The sequence below is a fragment of the Odocoileus virginianus genome, chromosome 32 (assembly GCF_023699985.2).
Source record: "Odocoileus virginianus isolate 20LAN1187 ecotype Illinois chromosome 32, Ovbor_1.2, whole genome shotgun sequence".
Classification (NCBI taxonomy): domain Eukaryota; kingdom Metazoa; phylum Chordata; class Mammalia; order Artiodactyla; family Cervidae; genus Odocoileus; species Odocoileus virginianus.
In genome coordinates, this window is record NC_069705.1 from 3,867,164 (window position 1) to 3,884,855 (window position 17,692).

The 17,692-nt window shown below is 39.7% G+C and overlaps 1 protein-coding gene across 11 annotated transcripts in view; it reads left to right on the forward strand.

The window, feature by feature from the left end:
• Window positions 1–17,692, forward strand: part of PSD3 (pleckstrin and Sec7 domain containing 3) — a 470,822-nt gene that overhangs the window by 398,173 nt on the left and 54,957 nt on the right. For all 11 annotated transcript variants that reach the window (XM_070459792.1, XM_070459791.1, XM_070459803.1 and 8 more), the window contains one exon: window positions 1,438–1,508. In XM_070459792.1, the coding sequence (XP_070315893.1) occupies window positions 1,438–1,508 (71 nt within the window). The remainder of the gene's footprint in view (window positions 1–1,437; window positions 1,509–17,692) is intronic.

Genomic DNA, 17,692 nt, shown 5'->3' on the forward strand with positions numbered 1-17,692 from the left:
TTTTTTTATTTTTTTAATTTCCCCTGGAAACCTGCAGAGCGGATGTTTTGAGTCCTTTTTTTTTTTTTTTTTTTTTAATTTGCCAGGTGGATATCTCAGTATGGTATTGGCAGGAGCACCTGTATTCTGTAGGTGGCTGTTCACCTAGTTTCCAGGCTTAAGGTTTCTTCAGTCAAAGGACATTTAAAAGATGTGGTTGAAAATAATGCGCTTTCTAATTTATTCAGGCATCCAGGTTAAAGGCAGTCAAATATTTGATAACAGAAAGAATAAATGCCCTTCCTACATGTTGAGTAGACATGTTTAGAGAAATGGTGTTCAGGTAATAACCTTTTCTGGTTACAAGATTTTAATTTTATTAAGATTAAGAATAAATGGTAAACTGTTTTGCTAATCTGTGCTTTTACTTTAAGATAATCTGTAAAGTTTTACGTAAGTCAATACAGAAATTCTACTTTATACTCCAGGAAAATAAAAAGATGAGGATTGTAAGGACCTCTGGAAGAAAATTCGCTTGGAGAATTTTTTGTAAAGGTGCCTAGTATCTGCCTTGCATTATACTAGGTTCTGTGAATTCTGAAGATGAAAGATGCTTGTTCTTAGGTTATTCACAGCCTACTTAAAGAGACATTTAGACAAAAAAAAAACATGTTAGAGTGTGGCAGCATCTGCTGCGGAGGTCTTACATGTTACCACAGGAGTAGTAATCAAAGTTACAGTCCCGCTGGTGGACAGGGGGAGAAAGGCCGAGAGGGGTCCTTTTGTAACTGAGACTTTTTTCTTATGTCTCTCGGAAGCTCTGATGAAGCCATGAAGGCGCTGTTCATGAGCCCTTAGATTAACATGTACTTCCAACATGCCACTTGCTTTTCCAATAGTTAAGTTACGTCTACTGGAGCACGAACCACACAGCCTTACCACCTGGGTTCAGATTCCTATTTCTCTTCCTACTCATGTAATCATGAGCAGGTTACGTCTCTGTGCTTCAGTGTTATAGAAAGACAAGAGTAATAGTACCTACCTCTCAGGGCTATTGTGAGGATTAAATGAGACAATACTTCCTGTTACATAGTAAGGCTCAAGAAAATTTTAGTTATTATTAGTTTCGTGTGGGGACGCTAAGTCACTTCAGTCGTGTTTGGCTCTTTGGGACCCTATGGACTGTAGCCCACCAGGCTCCTCTGTCCATGGGATTCTCCAGACAAGGAGTGGATTGCCATGCCCTCCTCCAGGGGATCTTCCCAACCCAGGGATCGAACCTGAGTCTCCTGCAGCTCCTGCATTGCAGGCAAATTCTTCACCACTGAGCCGTGTTAGTCTCGGTAGCAAATAAACCAGGAGCATTGGAGAACAGTTACCACATTGACCTTTCAGGTTCTCGTTCTAAAATGCAAATTTCTGTCAAATTAAATTTTTCCATTTGTTTTCCTTTTCCAGCTCCGAGAGGCAAGCGAGGATGGAAGACCTTTTATGCTGTACTAAAGGGAACAGTGCTTTACTTGCAAAAGGTAAAAGTAGATACATAAGAAAGGAAGCCCACAAAACTTTATGGAGTGATAATTAGACAAGTTACCTAGAAAATATTCACTTTGTACAAAGAGGCCACATCAAACAGAAAGATTGTTTAATTGATCTCTAAACTCTTTTTTAGACTTTTTTTTAGTTTCTGGTGAAAAAAGTTTTTTGGAAATTATTTATATATGTGTATATATTACATTTTGCAAATATAAAAGATTATATACATGTATATATGAGTGTGTGTGATCAGAGGGAATGGATGAGCTGTGTTCTAATTACATTCAATTAGAAATGTTGAATATAAGTTGATATGTTAGACTTCATATTGTCTGTTCGAGTACAGATTGTGGTAACACTTGTTTCAGTGGATATTTATAATGTGAAGTTACACCCCTCGTGTATTTAGTTATTTATCTTTGTTTGGATCCTACCTAAATCTAGAAACACATTTTCATTCAAGCCCTGATATTTAACAATGCAAGTGTATTCCAGTTACCTGGGTAAGTGTCTGACCAGACCATTTCCTGGCAGGATTCTTTCTTCTAGTCCCCAAATCCGGAAGTTAGTTTGGTCTCCAGTTGGCATGCTCTCTCTGCAGGGTCGCTCCCGGAGCCCCTCCTCGCTAGTTCTGTGTGTGGAGGTGGGGGAGTCGAGTCTTGATCAGGAGAAGGCGCACCCCCTCCCAGTGCCCAACGGGACTCTAACTCCACAGTGAAGGGAGGCTCGGAGCTGTAACAACACTGCCCTTGGTGGTGACTGTGAGGAAATAGTTTTTCTTTTTAATGTGATTTAAAAAAACATAACATGAGATCTCCCTCAATAAAATTTTAAGTTAATAGTGCAGTGTTATTAACTTTATAAGCACCATGTTGTGCAGTAGATCTCTAGACATTTTCCATCTTGCATGACAAACAATACCAATGATCGGCCTCTGGCAGCCTCCTTTCTGCTCTCCATTTCTGTAAACTTGACTCTCTCAGATGCTTTAGATAAGTAGCACCAAGCTGTGTTCATCCATGACTGGCTAATTTCCCTTGAAGTTACGTCCTAAATGTTCATCCAGCATGTGACAGGATTTTCCTCTTTTTTATGACTGAACAGTGTTCCATGGTTTACTTCATCTTCTTTTTCTGTAACTTCGTCCATGGACATTTGTGTTCTTTCCACCTCTTGGTTATTGTGAACAATGCTTCAGAGAAAATGGTGTACAGATATTTCTTTGAGATCCTGATTTCAGTTCCCAGAAGTGGAATTTCTGGATCATATGGTAGTCCTACTTTAAATTTTTCTAGGAACCTCTGTACCGTTTTCCACAGCAGTTGAATCATTTTAAATTTATACCAACGATGGCCAGGAGTTGCAGTTTTTCCACGTGCATTTCTTTCTTTTTTTTTTTTTTCTTTTTCCATTTATTTTTATTAGTTGGAGGCTAATTACTTTACATCATTACAGTAGTTTTTGTCATACATTGAAATGAAATTAGCCATGGATTTGCATGTATTCCCCATCCCGGTCCCCCCTCCCACCTCCCTCTCCACCTGATCCCTCTGGGTCTTCCCAGTGCACCAGGCCCGAGCACTTGTCTCATGCACCCAACCTGGGCTGGTGATCTGTTTCACCCTAGATAATATACATGTTTCAATGCTGTTCTCTTGAAACATCCCACCCTCTCCTTCTCCCAGAGTCCACAAGTCTGTTCTATACATCTGAGTCTCTTTTTCTGTTTTGCATATAGGGTTATCGTTACCATCTTTCTAAATTCCATATATATGTGTTAGTATACTGTAATGGTCTTTATCTGATTAAAAAATGGCCAAAGGATCTGAACAGACAACACATATATGGTCAACAGGGATATGAAAAAAAATGCTCAACCATATATGTGTTGTCTGTTCAGATCCTTTGACCATTTTTTAATCAGGTTATTTCGTTTTTTGTTTTTGAGTTGTAGGAATTCCTTACATATTTTGAACATTGATTCCTTATCATATGTATCATTTTCAGGCGATTTCTCCCATTCCATAGGTGGCCTTTTCACTCTCTCGATTGTCTCCCTAATTAGGGTTAGGGTTGAGGTTAGGGTTAGGGTTAAGGTTAGTTGGGTTAGGGTTATGGTTAAGGTTATTTGGGTTAGGGTTAGGGTTAGGGTTTACGGTTAGGGTTAGTTGTGCAGAAGGGTTTTAGGTTTAGGGTTAGGGTTAGTTGTTTAGAAGGGTCATGGTTAGGATTATGGTTTGTTGGGTTAGGGTTAGGGTTAGTGTTAGTTGGGTTAGGGTTAGTTGTGTATAAGGGTTTTAGGTTAGTTGGTTTATGGTTAGTGTTAGGGTTAGGGTTAGTTTTGCAGAAGGTTTTTAGCGTTAGGGTTAGAGTTAGGGTTAGTTGTGTAGAAGTGTTTTAGGATTAGAGTTAGGGTAGGGTTCGGTTTAGTGTTAGTTGTGCAGAAGGGTTAGGGTTAGGGTTAGTGTTAGTGTTTGTTGTGCAGAAGGGATTTAGTTTAGTTAGGGTTAGGATTAGGGTTAGGGTTAGGGTTAGGGTTAGGGTTTGACTTGGTTGTGCAGAAGGGTTTTAGGGTTAGGGTTAGTTGTGCAGAAGAGTTATAGGGTTAGGATTAGTTGTGTAGAAGGCTTTTAGGGTTAGGATTAGGGTTTTTTGTGCAGAAGGGTTTTAGGGTTAGTGTTAGGGATAGTTGTGCAGAAGGGTTTAGGTTAGGGTTAGTGTTAGGGTTAGTTTTTCAGAAGGGTTTTAGGTTATGTTTAGGGTTAGGGTTAGTTGTGCAGAAGGGTTTTAGGTTATGGTTAGTGTTAGGGCTAGTTTGGTTAGGGTTATGGTGAGTTGAATTAGGATTAGCTTTAGAGTTAGGATTAGTTGTGCAGAAGGATTTTAGCTTTAGTTCCTTTTCTCTATTTTTGCTTTTGTTGCCTGTTGTTTTGGTTAGGTTTAGGTTTAGCGTTAGGGTTAGGGTTAGTTCTGCAGAAGGGTTTTCGGGTTAGGGTTAGGATTAGGCTTAGTTTAGAAGGGTTACAGTTAGGGTTAGGGTTAGGGTTAGTTGTGCATAAGAGTTTTAGGTTTAGTTCCTTTTCTCTAGTTTTGCTTTTATTGCCTTTTGCTTTGGTGTCATATACCAGACATCACTGCCAGTATCAACGCCAGGAAGCTTTTCCTCTGTGTGGTCCTCCAGGAGTTTCGTGAGGTATTAAGCATTTAAGTTCACGATGAGTTGCCTGTTGTGTGTGGTGTATGTTGAGGATGAACTTGCATTCTTTTTCACGTGGATACCCAGTTTTCCTGTGTCGTTTGTTGAATAGACTCTTTTCTCCTTGGTGTGCTTTTGGGACCCTTGGCATTGTTTCTGGCTCTCTATTCTGTTACAGTGGTCTACATGTATATCTTTATACCACTACCGTAATCTTTTTTGTTATCATAGCTTTGTAATATGTTTTGAAGTCAGGGAGTATGAGGATTCTAAATTTGTTATTCTTTCTCAAGACAGCATATTTAGGATCCTTTATAACTCCATATCAATGTTAATGTAAATTTTGCAGTTTCTTCAAAACTTCCTTTGGAATTTTGATAAGGATTGCATTGAATCTGTAGATGACTTTGAATCGTATAGGCATTTTGACAATATTCAGTCTTCTAATCTATGAACATGGGATGTCTTTCTCTTTTTTTTTGTCTTTATGTTCTTTCAACAATGTTTTGTATCTTTAATTGTATAAGTTTTTCACTTCCTTCATTAAGTTTGTTCCTAAAGTATTTTATTGTTTTTGATGCTGTTATAAATGGGATTGTTTTCTTAACTTCCTTCTCACATTGTTCATTGTTAGTTTACAGAAGTACCATTGATTTTTGTATCCTACAACTTCATTGAACTTATTTCTTATTTCTAACAGTTCTTTTGTGGAATCTTTAGAGGTTTCTGTATTTAAAGTCATGGAATCTGTAAACAAAGATAATTTTACTTTTTCCTTTCCAATCTGGATGCCTTTAGGTTTTTTTCCTTCTCTGATGGCTCTGCCTGTATTAAGTAGAAGTGCCAAGAGTGGGCATTTTTGTCTTTTTCTTTTATTAGAAGTAAAAGCCTTCAGTTTTTTGCCATTTCACATATGATGTTAGCTGTGGGCTTTTTATATATGGTCTTTATCATATTGAAGTAATATCTTTTTATTCCTAGTTTGTTGAATGTTTTTTATCACGTGAAAGGTTGTTGAATTTTTACTAAATGCTTTTTCTATATCTATGGAGATGATCATGTGATTTGAACATTTATTATGTCAATGTAATTTACCACACTAATTGATTTTCATAAGTTGAAGCATCCTTGCATTCCAGGGGTAAATCCCACTTGGTCATGATGTATGCCTCTCATAATATGATGTTGGGTTTGGTTTGCTGGTATTTTGTTGAGAATTGTTGCATCTATATTCACTAGGGATATTGATCTCTAGTTTTCTTTTCTTATAGTATCTTTTTCTGTTTTTTATATCAGGCTAATACTGGCCTCATGAAATGATTTTAGAAGTTTTTTTCTACTTAAATATTTTTTAAGAATTTGAGGAAGATTGGTTTTAATTTAAATTGGTCCCATTTTAAAAGTTGGATAGAATTGATTGTGAAGCTGAATGGTCCTAGACTTTTCTTTGTTGGCAGGTTTTTGATTACTGATTAAATCTACATGCTAGTTATAGGTCCACTCTGATTTTTATTTATTCATGATTCAGTTTTGGCAAATCATGTGTTTCCTAGGGATTTATCCATTTCTTCTGGATTATCCGGTTTGTTGGTATGTAATTGTTCATAGCTGTTTCTTACATTTTTGTTTCTCTGACACTAGTTGTAATGTCTCATTTTTCATTTCTTATTTTATTCGCGTCTTCTCTCTTTTTCTTAGTAGTCTAACTAAAGGATTGTCATTTTTATTGTTATTTAAAAAAAACTTTATTTCATTGATTTTTCCCCTTCTGTTTTATAGTCTCTATTTATTTATTTCTGTAATAATCTCTTTTTTGAGGGAAATGAATTGTATTTAGCTATTGGTATTTTGAAGATTTACTCTTCTTTTGCAAAAATATTTTTAAGACAACTTCATTAAGATGGACACGCTTGAGGTATGATACTAAAATTAGTGATTTCACATCTAAGGCAGTATTTGTAAATCAGTAAAAATTACCACTATTTAATTTTTTTTATTTTAGCACATAAAGATAGGTTTTTGTTTTTAAGACAAGTTATCTCAAATGCATGTTTTAAAAATATAGTTCTACTTTATACCAAACTTGAAATATGTAGCAAAAATTAGCCTAATGATCAGTATCCAAGCTTATTATGTCTTCAGAATTTCATTCTGTGGTGCAAGATGTTTATTATTTTTTTAATGTTACATTGAGATGAATCCTTTATGTATATAAAGTCTACTTGCTAACAAGGGCTACAGTGAAGCTATGTAAACTCCCTAATGATTGTATCTGTGTCATAGCATTTGGCACCAACATTTTGTAGACAGGGCTCTGAGCAACTTTGACAAATATTGGTTGCTATCCTGATATTTTTTTACATTCTCCCACTTACTATTTTCTTTTGTTTGTTTGTTTTATTTAAGTATAGTTGACCTACAACACTGTTAGTTTCTAGTGTTCAACATGGTGAGTTGATACTTTCTATACATTACAAAATGAACCCCGCAATAAGTCTAGTTTCTGTCACCATATCAAGTTACTATATTTTATTGACTGTATTCCCCATGCTGTACATTTGATCTTCGTGACTCCTTTATTTGGGAACGAAAGTGTTACCCTCTTAATCTCGCTCACCTGTTTCACGCATCCCTCCACCCTTCTCCCCTCTGGCAGCTGCTGGTTTGTCCTCTGTATCCGTGACTCTCCTTCTGCTTTGTTACGTTGGGTTTGTTTTTTGAATTGTACATGCAAGTGAAATCGTTTGTCTTTTTCTGAAATGTTTCAGTTAGCATCATAGCCTCTAGCTCCACCCATATGACCACAGATGGCGAGATTTCACTCTCCCCTCTTGCTTAGTAATACTGTGTCATGCATGTTTTCATATACGCCACATTCATCTGCCAGTGGGCATTCAGGTTGCTTTCATATCTTGGCTGTTGTAAATAATGCTACAGTGAACCTAGCATTGTACGAATCATTTTAAAATGGCCTTTTTGTTTTCTTCAGAAAATTATCCAGAAATGGAATTGCTGGATCTTATGATAGTTCTAATTTTTAAATTTTGAGGAATGTCTGTACTGTTTTTCATAGTGGCTGCTCCAGTTTACATTCCCACTAGCAGTGCCCAAGGATTCCCATCTCCACACCCTTGCCAACACATATTTGTTGTCTTTTGGATTACAGCCATTCTGACAGGTATGAGGTAATATCTCATTGTGGTCTTGATATTCATTTCCTTGATGATTAGTGATGTTGAGCATCTTCTCATCCATCTGTTGGCCATCTGTATATCTTCTTTGGAAAATATCTTTTTAAATCTTCTGCCCGTAATTCAGTTCGTTGTTTTATTTTCTTTTGATGTTGGGTTATATGGAATCTCTATATATTTAGGATATTAACTCCTTATCAGATACTGTTGCTTCAGAGATCTTTTGTAATTCTTTTTTGTTCCTTTTTCTTCTTTTGCTTTCTTCCCTTGTGATTTGATGGCTACCTTTGTGTTATGTTTAGAGTCATTTCTCTTTTGTGTGCATGTATCTGTTACAGATTTCTGCCTTATAGTTACCATGAAGGTCATATAAAACGTGTGTATTTGTGTGTGTGTGTATGTTTATTTTAAGTTAATGATCACTTAAGTTTGAATACATTCCAACAACCCTGCAGTTTTAGTCACCTCTCACCACATTTAATGTTTTAGACATCATTTTACATCTTTTCATGTGTGAATCCCTTAACTACTTACTGTGGATATAGATGATTTTACTACTTTTTCTTTTAGTGTTCCTACTAGCTTTATAACTGTTTGATCTACTACCTTTACTATTTGTTTGCTTTTACCAATGAGAATTTTCCTTTCATAAGTTTCATATTTCTAGTTGTAGTATTTTCTTTTTTCACTTAGAAAAATCTCTTTATGATTTCTTGTAAAGCCAGTTAAGTGGTGACAAACTGTTTAACTGTACTCATCTGTAAACTCTTTATCCCTCCTTCAAATCTAAATGACAGCCTAAGATTTTCTTGGTTGTAGGGTGTTTTCTTTTCTTGGTTGTAGGGTGTTTTCTTTTCCCCTTTCATTACTTTAATCATATCATGCACTTCCTTCTGGCCTGCAAAGCTTCTGATGTAAAATCAGCTGATAGTCTTATGGGAGTTCCTTGATACATAACTGGTGGCTTGTCTCTGATTTTAGGAATCTCCCTCTATCTTTCATCCTTGCCATTTTGATTATGATGTTTCTTGCTGTGTTTAGGTAGGTTGGTTACACTTCCTAACCTTGGAGAAGGGCCTTGTTTAGGAGACGCCCTTCAGGACCCAGCAGCGTACTCCTCTCGTCACGAGAGCTCCATGAGCTGTTGGGCCCTTCTTTACTCGCAGAGTCAGGTCCTGTGGGTGGACTGGAAGGCAGGCCACCCCTGGCCTGGTTGGCGGCCAGCCCTGCCCTCTGTGGCGGCTGCCTAACCACTGGTTTGTGTGGCCAGGTCCCGGCGCAGCTGGCTGGAGGGCTCGGAGGTGGTCCTGGGGTAACGCCAGCCTGCGGGTGGTGGGGCTGGATCTCAGGGTGGCTGGCTGTGGGACCTGGGTGGCCTGATTTTTTGCCCTAATCTTAACGTTTCCTTCCTTCTACTAATTTGGGCTTAGTTTGTTCTTTTTTAAAATTTCTTGACATGTAAAGTTAGGTTGTTTTTTTTTTTAATCTATAAAGTTGCTTGTACTATAATCTCATAAATTTTGTTATCTTGTATTTTCATTTACCTTTGTCTCAAGCTATTTTCTGATTTCTCTTATGATTTCTTTTTTGACCCATTGATTATTCAAGAATATGTTGTTTAATTTCCACATACTTGTGCCGTTTTCTTTCAACTATTAATTTCTAGTTTCATCCTGTTGTGATTAGAACACACTTGGTATGATGTCAGGTGTCTTAAATTTGTTGAGACGTGTTTTATAAGCTAACATGTAATCTGTCCGGGAGAATGTTCTATGTGCACTTTGGAAGAACATGTATTCTGCTATTCTTGGATGGAATGTTCTTCATATGTCTTTGAGGTCCATTTTGTCTACAGTGTTTATCTTATTCTTTGTTTCCTTGTTCATCTTATGTTTGGATTTTCTGCTATTATTGAGAGGATTGTATTGAAATTCCCCAATATTATTGTATTGCTCTCAGTTTCTCCCTTCAGTTCTGTCTGTATATGCTTCATGTATTTGTGTGTTCTGGTATTAGGTATATATGTACTTTTAATTATTACAGCTTCCTGGTAATTTGATCCTTTTATCATTATATAATAGCCTTCTTTGTCTTTTTTTGCAGTTTTGTCTCTAATAAGTATGACTGTCTTTTGGTTACATTGTGCATGAATATCCTTTTCCATTTCTTAATTTTCAGCCTATATGTACCTTTATGTATAAAGTGAGTCTTACAGACAGCATATAGTTATGTCTTTTTTTTTTAATCCATTCAGAAACTCTGTATTGATTGGGGAATTTAGTTCATTTACAGTTAAGAGTAATTATTGATGCAGAAGTACTTACTATTTGCATTTTGCAAATTGTTTTCTCTTTCGTGGCTTTTTTGACACTTTTTCTTTGTTATTCTCTCCCTTTGTGTTTTGTTGATATTTTATAAAAGCATAATTTGATTGCCTTCTCACCTTCTTTCGTGTGTCATCCGTTGGTATCGTCTTTGTGGCTGAGTGAGTCTCTCATAGCACATGTTATAGTTCTAAGTCATCCTTTTTAAGCCAGTAACAACTTAACTTTAATCACATATAAGAACTCTTCACTTTTACTTTTCCCTCCTCACACATAATTTATCTTGATGTGTGAATTTATTTCTTTTTATATTGTGTATCTACTAGCAAGTTTTGTGTTTATAGTTACTCCTATACTTTCCTATTTTAACTTTTGTGCTACAGTTAGATGTGATTTGCTCACTGCTGCTAAGAGTGTTTCATTATCCTGTATTTTTCTATGTATTTACCTTTACCAGTAAGATTTATATTTCATCTTCTTTCTCTTATATTTCCAGTGCTGCTGTTTCATTTCCTTTCATTTCAAAGTCTTTTGTTTTCATTACACTTTCTGTAAGTCAGATCTAGCAGTGACACATTGCCTCAGTTTTTGCTTACCTGGGAAATTCTTCATCTCCCTTTCACTTTTAAAGGAGTCATTTGCTGGGTACAGTATTCTTGGTTTATAGGCTTTCCCCCTCCACCCACCAGCATTCTCAATCTGTCATCCTGCTCTCCCCTTCTAATCTGCAGGGTTTCTGCTGAGCAGTCCTGCGAACATCTTAAGTAATTCCCTTGAATATGACAAGCCTCTCTTTAATTGCTGATTTGGAAATTCTGTCTTCACTTTTTCCTTGACAGTTTGATTGTAATGTGTCTTTGTGTAGATCTGTGGGTGAGGATGTCTTAATTTGAGACTATGGGACTTCTTGGATCTGGATGTCCATTTTCCTCCTCAGGTTTGTGAAGTATTTGGCCACTGTTTCTCTCAGTAAACTCTCTACCTGTTAGTTTTTCTCTTCTCCTTCTGGGACTCTGCTAATAGGCATTTTGTCCAGTTGCTAGTGTCCTGTAAATCTCTTAGGCTGCTCTTACTCTTCTGTGGTTTTTTTCCCATTTGCTCCTCTGACTGCATAATCCCAGTGCTTCTGTCTTCGGTCACTGCTTCCTTCTTCCATGTGTAAGTCTGCTGATGATGGTTCTAGTGAATGTGTCATTGTATGCATTAGTCTCAAAATCTCTTTTAGATTTTTAAATATTTTCTTTGTTGATATTCTCATTTTTTTTGTTCATGCATCATTTTCTTGAGCCATTGAGACTCTTTATGATGGTTATTTTTAATGCTTTATCAGATACATTATATACCTTTCTTTTTTATGGTCAGTTTCTGGAGATTTATTTTATTCCTTTGATTGGGCCTAGACAATGAATGGACAGTATCCAAATGATTGGACATTTTGACAATCCTTGGACAATGATTTACTTTTTCTTTTACTCTACTTATTAACAGAAATGTTTTAAAATTAAAAGTTCTTCAGAAGCTTATTTTTTGGTCAGTCTAGTATCTGATGACTATGACATTAAAAGTCAAATGGTTTTACTTTTTCCTTTTTACAGAATTTGCAAAAACATTCATTTTTGATTGCTTACAGTATTTTCCATTAAATAGCTTTATCATAGTTTAATTTTTCCTATTTTCAAACATACCCTCATTTCAGCTTTTTACAGTCATAAATAATGATATACTGTGCACATCTCTGTTTATTTCTTAAGAATAGATTCTCGGAAGTATCATTGGTCACAGGGACAGAGTGGGAACTGTTTGAGATTATTGAAATCTGTTGCTAAATTAACTTCGAGGAATACTGAGCAGCTTTGCCTCTCAAAGTAATTTATGACAATATCTATCCCACCACAGCCTTTCCTCGCTGTGGTAATTATTAGCATTTGGGTGTTTAAACGTAAAGGCCTCATTTGTTTTAGGTTTTTGTTTTTGGTGCACAAACACATGCCCTTACACACTTGCCACACTCCAAAGCTGCCTTTGCACACTTGTGTTTCACTGGGGAAGAAAATACACTTGAAATAATGGCAATGCTGAATTGGGCGGCAGCCTCCGAGGGCATCCACATTTGCACCACTGAGATAATAAACTGTTTGGGATGGAAACAGAAGTGTTGGGGAGGGACATATGTGATTTATTTTATTTTAAACATTTCAAAATGTTATCATAATGACCTATATAATGAAATTGAAAGCATTATTCTTTTTTCAGACCACTGTTTCTTAGGAGTCACCCAGATCAATATTTAAAAGGACCTTGGCTATCCTATATCAACCTTTTACATACTATCAGAGCAACTTTGTAAGGAGCACTATTACAATTCTCTTCTACAGGCACTTTTTTCCAATGTCTAGATTGAGAACTATATCTAATGTTAACAAAACCTCTTGTTTTCTTCCTTTTGGGATAGATTAGGTAAGGGATGTTAGACTATGGGATACTTCACCTTGGACTAGAGCCCTTTTCATGGTTAAGTTCCCTTGCAGAGATAGGTATGGAGACAGCTGAAACCCAAAGTTTGTAAAGAAAGTGATCTGGGACATCCTTCTAAAATGTACACTTTACTTTGAGGGATCAAACAACTGGAGAAATAGAGACTCTGATGTTAGGTGATTATTCATGTTCTTAGGTGGCCAGATATCTTGTATTGTCTTTGTTTCCTTATGGAGCCAGCCCAGCTTCTAATTTATAAGTCAACTACTTTAGCCTTTGCCAAAGCACCATGTGTATACATGCTGGGCCCACATTGGTCCTTTCAGCTAGATTTGTCTCTGCAGGGAATGGCCCTTTGAAATTAAATTTCACATATCACAGCTGTTTCCCCAGCATCAATCCTATTCTCTTGGCTTACTTTGTCATTTTCTTTAAAACCTCTATGAGGGGCCGAGTTGTCTTTGGCAAAATCATTTCATTGAATACCTAGTCACAGGATTTCCGCCCACTCCATCCCAGGGTGAGCCTGGGAAGAGAGAAAAACATTCTTGCATTCAGCCTTTGACAGAGGTGATGCACAGAGAGAGGCTGTTTCCAAGTCAACAGCTCTGCCTTTCTCATTGTCCTCTCCCTCGGATAAGGGAATTGAGTTGTTTGACTTGTTCAGACATCAAAGAGAAAGGGCTGTATGTTGACAGGGACTGACTTTGTCAATTCTCAAGTGTCAACATCAGTTGGATTAAGCTACCAAATTAGGTTGCACCTTCATATTTATGGTACCTCTAGAGTGTGGCAGATGGGCACTTAGGGAAAACTGGGTGAGATTCCTTTCGTAAAGTGAAAAATGGGACCCATAGGAAATGATGCATTTGTTCAGGAGCGTGCGGGTAGCGCTGTGGTTATCTCTTGGGCTGCTACATTGTGTTCGGATGGAGCGTAGCCTGAGAAGGGGCTCCCTGTTCTGTATCCAGGCCAAACTCCCTTCTTACTGTTGTGAGTGCCCTTTGATAGGAAAGGAGGGGCTGGGAAAATGTGACAAGTGTTTAAAGTCTCAGCATAGCAGTCATCTAATATCTATTCCCAGAACTTTGCACAGATCCTAGAGCCTAGCTCATCAACCAGAAGCGTCATCATAGTAGGCCAGGTTCTTGGATGGATATATCTGCTCTGGTGTTTTATTCATTTCTTCCTAACTTGTAAGATTTTTTTAAAAAAACAAAAGGAGAGGCTATGCAAATGTGAAGACCCAGTGGGCCTCTACATCTGAAAATGCCAAGCACTGTAAGGCTAACCGGGAGCTGTCTGCTGCCCACTGCCCCAGGGGCACCACCGGACACTGAGCTGCCTGCCAGCATCAGCAGGCGCCAGCTCCTAGACCTCTTCCTCTTTACATTACCGCCAGAGTATAGAGAGTATCGGAGGCTCCGCACTGATACAGCGAGCGTCCTCCAAAGGGCTCTTCACGTCCCACCGCTGGCTAATCCTTAACCTTGTGGAGTCCTGACCTGCTGGCACGTGGTGGCAGATGCTGCCCAGAAAGAAAGTCATGTGATTGCCGGGTAATTGGGGGTTTATACAGTTTGGGGGTTATGTCTTCACACAGCCGTTTAGAGCTTGGTACTCTGCTAAATGCTGAGCTTCCAGTGATGACGAAGATACAGTCTCTGCCACACAGAACCCACAGAGCAAGACAAGGAACAGGGAAATTAACCCTTCACCAAACAGTGTATCAACTAATGGAGGAATGCAGAGTCTCACTGAATAAGGCCCCTGACCACACTTGGAAAGGTCAGAGAGTGCCTCCCTGAGGAGTTAACACACCTTGAACCCACCATACCTGAAGGATGATCGGGCATTTGCCAGGCAGGCAAGGTTAAAGAAAAAGGCTGGGTGTCGGGAGGGGTGGGGGCATTTTTAACCAGTGAAAGGGAAGTAACAGTTTTGGGAGAATTGGCGTGGTCAGAGAATGGCAAAAACAGCTTTTTTAAGATGTCTTTTTTAACATAGACCATTTTAAAGTCTTTATTGAATTTGTTTCAGTATTACTTCTGCTTTGTGTTTTGGTTCTTTGGCCTCAAGGCGTGTAGTATCTCAGCTTGCCACCAGGAGCCAAACCTCCAGCCCCTGCATTGATAGGCAGAGTCTTAACCACTGGACCAGCAGCGTGGCCCCAAAACAGCTTTTGACTTTTGTTTTACAGGCTGGACAGAGAGTAGCCAGGAGTAGAAATATGATGAAAACTTATGTTTCAAGTAGCTAGTGAATCATGAACGTGAAAGAAACGGTGTCACAGTTCAGTTTATGAACTGTCTATTTTACCAAGGAAGAAGTTTTCTCCCCCAGAAGAATGTCAGACCCTTTGAGGGTGAGCTGTGTGCTGCCCTCCCCCACCCCCAGGCCCCAGAGGATCCAGACAGCATCCCGCTGTGTGCAAGCTCGTCCCCACTGGGTGACTGTGCTCCCGGGAGGGCATGGTGCTCTTCCACCTAACCTCCTGGGATTCAAGTACAGCTGAGAAGACAGCTCACCCCTTCCTCTCCTTACCGCCTGTAGCCACTTCTCTGTTACCTGGATGAAGGATAATGAAAAAGAGGCATACTCTTCCTCCAGCCCCAGACTGGTTCGGTTCAGTGTGGCAGAGTCTTGCTCAGCCTGGGTCGGGGTCAGGCCGTGCCAGGCGGGTGGGGTGAAGATAATCGGACGGAGCGTGTTCTCCAGGGTCTCGCCAGCACACACATTCTACCGCCATCCTCTTTTTCCACGCCTAGCTTGCCCAGATCCGTTTCTCAGCATCAGAACTTCCCATCCAGAGGTTCCCAGGGACTCCTCCCCCCGCCCCCCGTGTTCTCCCAGGTGGCCAGGTCCCGCACCTCGACCCCCGCCCACTGTGGCTGCCAGACCGTGGCTCCTAAAGGAGGGGGGCAGCGCTGTGAGGCCGAAGGAAGCAGGGCCTCTGCTCCCCTAACTGAAGGAACCAAATAAGCCTCCTGAAGACATCGAAACCCACGCTGCTTTCTCTCCGAGCACACACATGCCACACACATCGCCTCTGCCACGGCAGGGCGGTTGGCTTGGGGTCCCATTCCACTATCAGTTGCTCATCAGTTACTTAAAACTTGTCATCAAGGTTTCTCAGCTAAAAAATAGCCTAGGGGCCTCCCTCGTGGTCCAGTGGTTAAGAATCTGCCTCCCAAGGCAGGGGAGGCGGGTTCGATCCCTGGTTGGAGAACTAAGATCCCACATGCTGGGGGGCAACTGAGCCCACCAAAAGATCCCGCATGCTGCAGCTGGGGCCCTACGCAGCCAAAGATAAATAAATAAATATGTAAAAAATAAAAAGAAGAAATGACCCAATGATTTTTACCCAATTAGTATTTCCTCATTAAGAGTGAGAATAGTAATAAAAAGCACCACCACCCAAAAAAAACCCACAGTCACCAGAAGGAAAACCAGGCACAGCTGAGCCTGCACCAGGCAGATGCTCCGAGCCTCTCCACCCCCACTCAGCCAGGCTTCCCCTCCTCCCGTCCCAGCACAAACAGGCTCATCACCAAGGCTTTCAGTGACTCCTTAGGAAACCGAAGGCTTCACAAAGATCTCATGCCTCTAAGGGGCATATCCCTGCCTGTTTGCTTACAACTCTCTGTTGCATGCCCCCTGAACACGCAAAGACACACACACACACACACACACACACACACACATCTTTACAGGGCATTGTTTTGTATATAGTACCTAAGGGAACAGTCATCCCAAACCAGAGCATCCCGCCTCATCGAGGCAGGAAGGGACTGGCAGACTCATTGAACCCACTTACTGTAGTGATCATTCAGCCAGAAATAACATGGCTTTGTTAGTATGATGTAGTTTTGGGGGTACTCTTTATATTTGAGCCCTACTACTTTATAGGAGGATATTGTCTCCATTTTTTAAATTAAGAAGCTGAGGCTCAGAGGTTGGTTTGCCTCCTCAGGCTTCTGCAGGGTGGCTGGAACCATGCTAGTGTTTTTTCCATTAGATTATTCTTGTATAAGCTGACTCATTGGAAAAGACCCTGATGCTGGGAAAGATTGAAGACAGAAGGAGAAGAGGGTGACAGAGGATGAGATGGTTGGATGGCATCACCAATTCAATGGACATGAACTTGGGCAAACTCTGAGAGATGGTGGGTGACAGAGAGGCCTGGCATGCTGCAGTCCATGAGGTTGCAAAGAATCACACAACTTGGCAACTGAACAACGAGCAATTCTTATATAAATACATAGCTCTATTGTATGTCTTTTCCAACTACTGGAAGTTTAAAACAAGTGATTTTGGAGAACTTTTTCTTAACATTTACCACATCAACCAGATTCCACTAACGTCTGGCTTCTCGTTATTGTTTGGTTGCTAAGACCTGTATGACTCTGTGACTTCATGGGCTATATCTAGAAATCCAAATATTTAGCAGGTAACCTGGATTTCTGTCATCTTCATTTTCTCCCACGGTTTATTGACTGTTAAACTCCGATCTCACTGGCATCCCGGTGTTCATGTGTGTGCTCAGTCTCACCTGACATCCTGTGACCCCACGGACAGTAATCCTCTGGGCTCCTCTGTCCATGGCATTCTCCAGGCAAGAATACTGGAGTGGGTTGCCATTTCATCCTCCAGGGGCTCTTCCCCGACAAGGGATAAAACCTACATTTCCTGCATTGGCAGGCCGATTCCTTCCCACCTGAGCCATCAGGGAACCCCTAACTTTTGGCTAACACACAGCAGGTATGCAGGAGCTTCTTCGTGCAGGCAGCTGCCTGCTCTGGTCAGGATCAGTGATTCTCCTCTGTCCGTCGTGGCCCTTGCCTGATGCCACCTCCCCTCTGTTGGAATGTGAGACTGTCTCTAATTATCTTCCGTACTTAGTGTAACTAACCTTTTAAGATTTGCTAATTCAGATGCACTTTCAGACAGTCTTCCTTTTTGTTACCAGGAAACATGAACAATCATAGAAA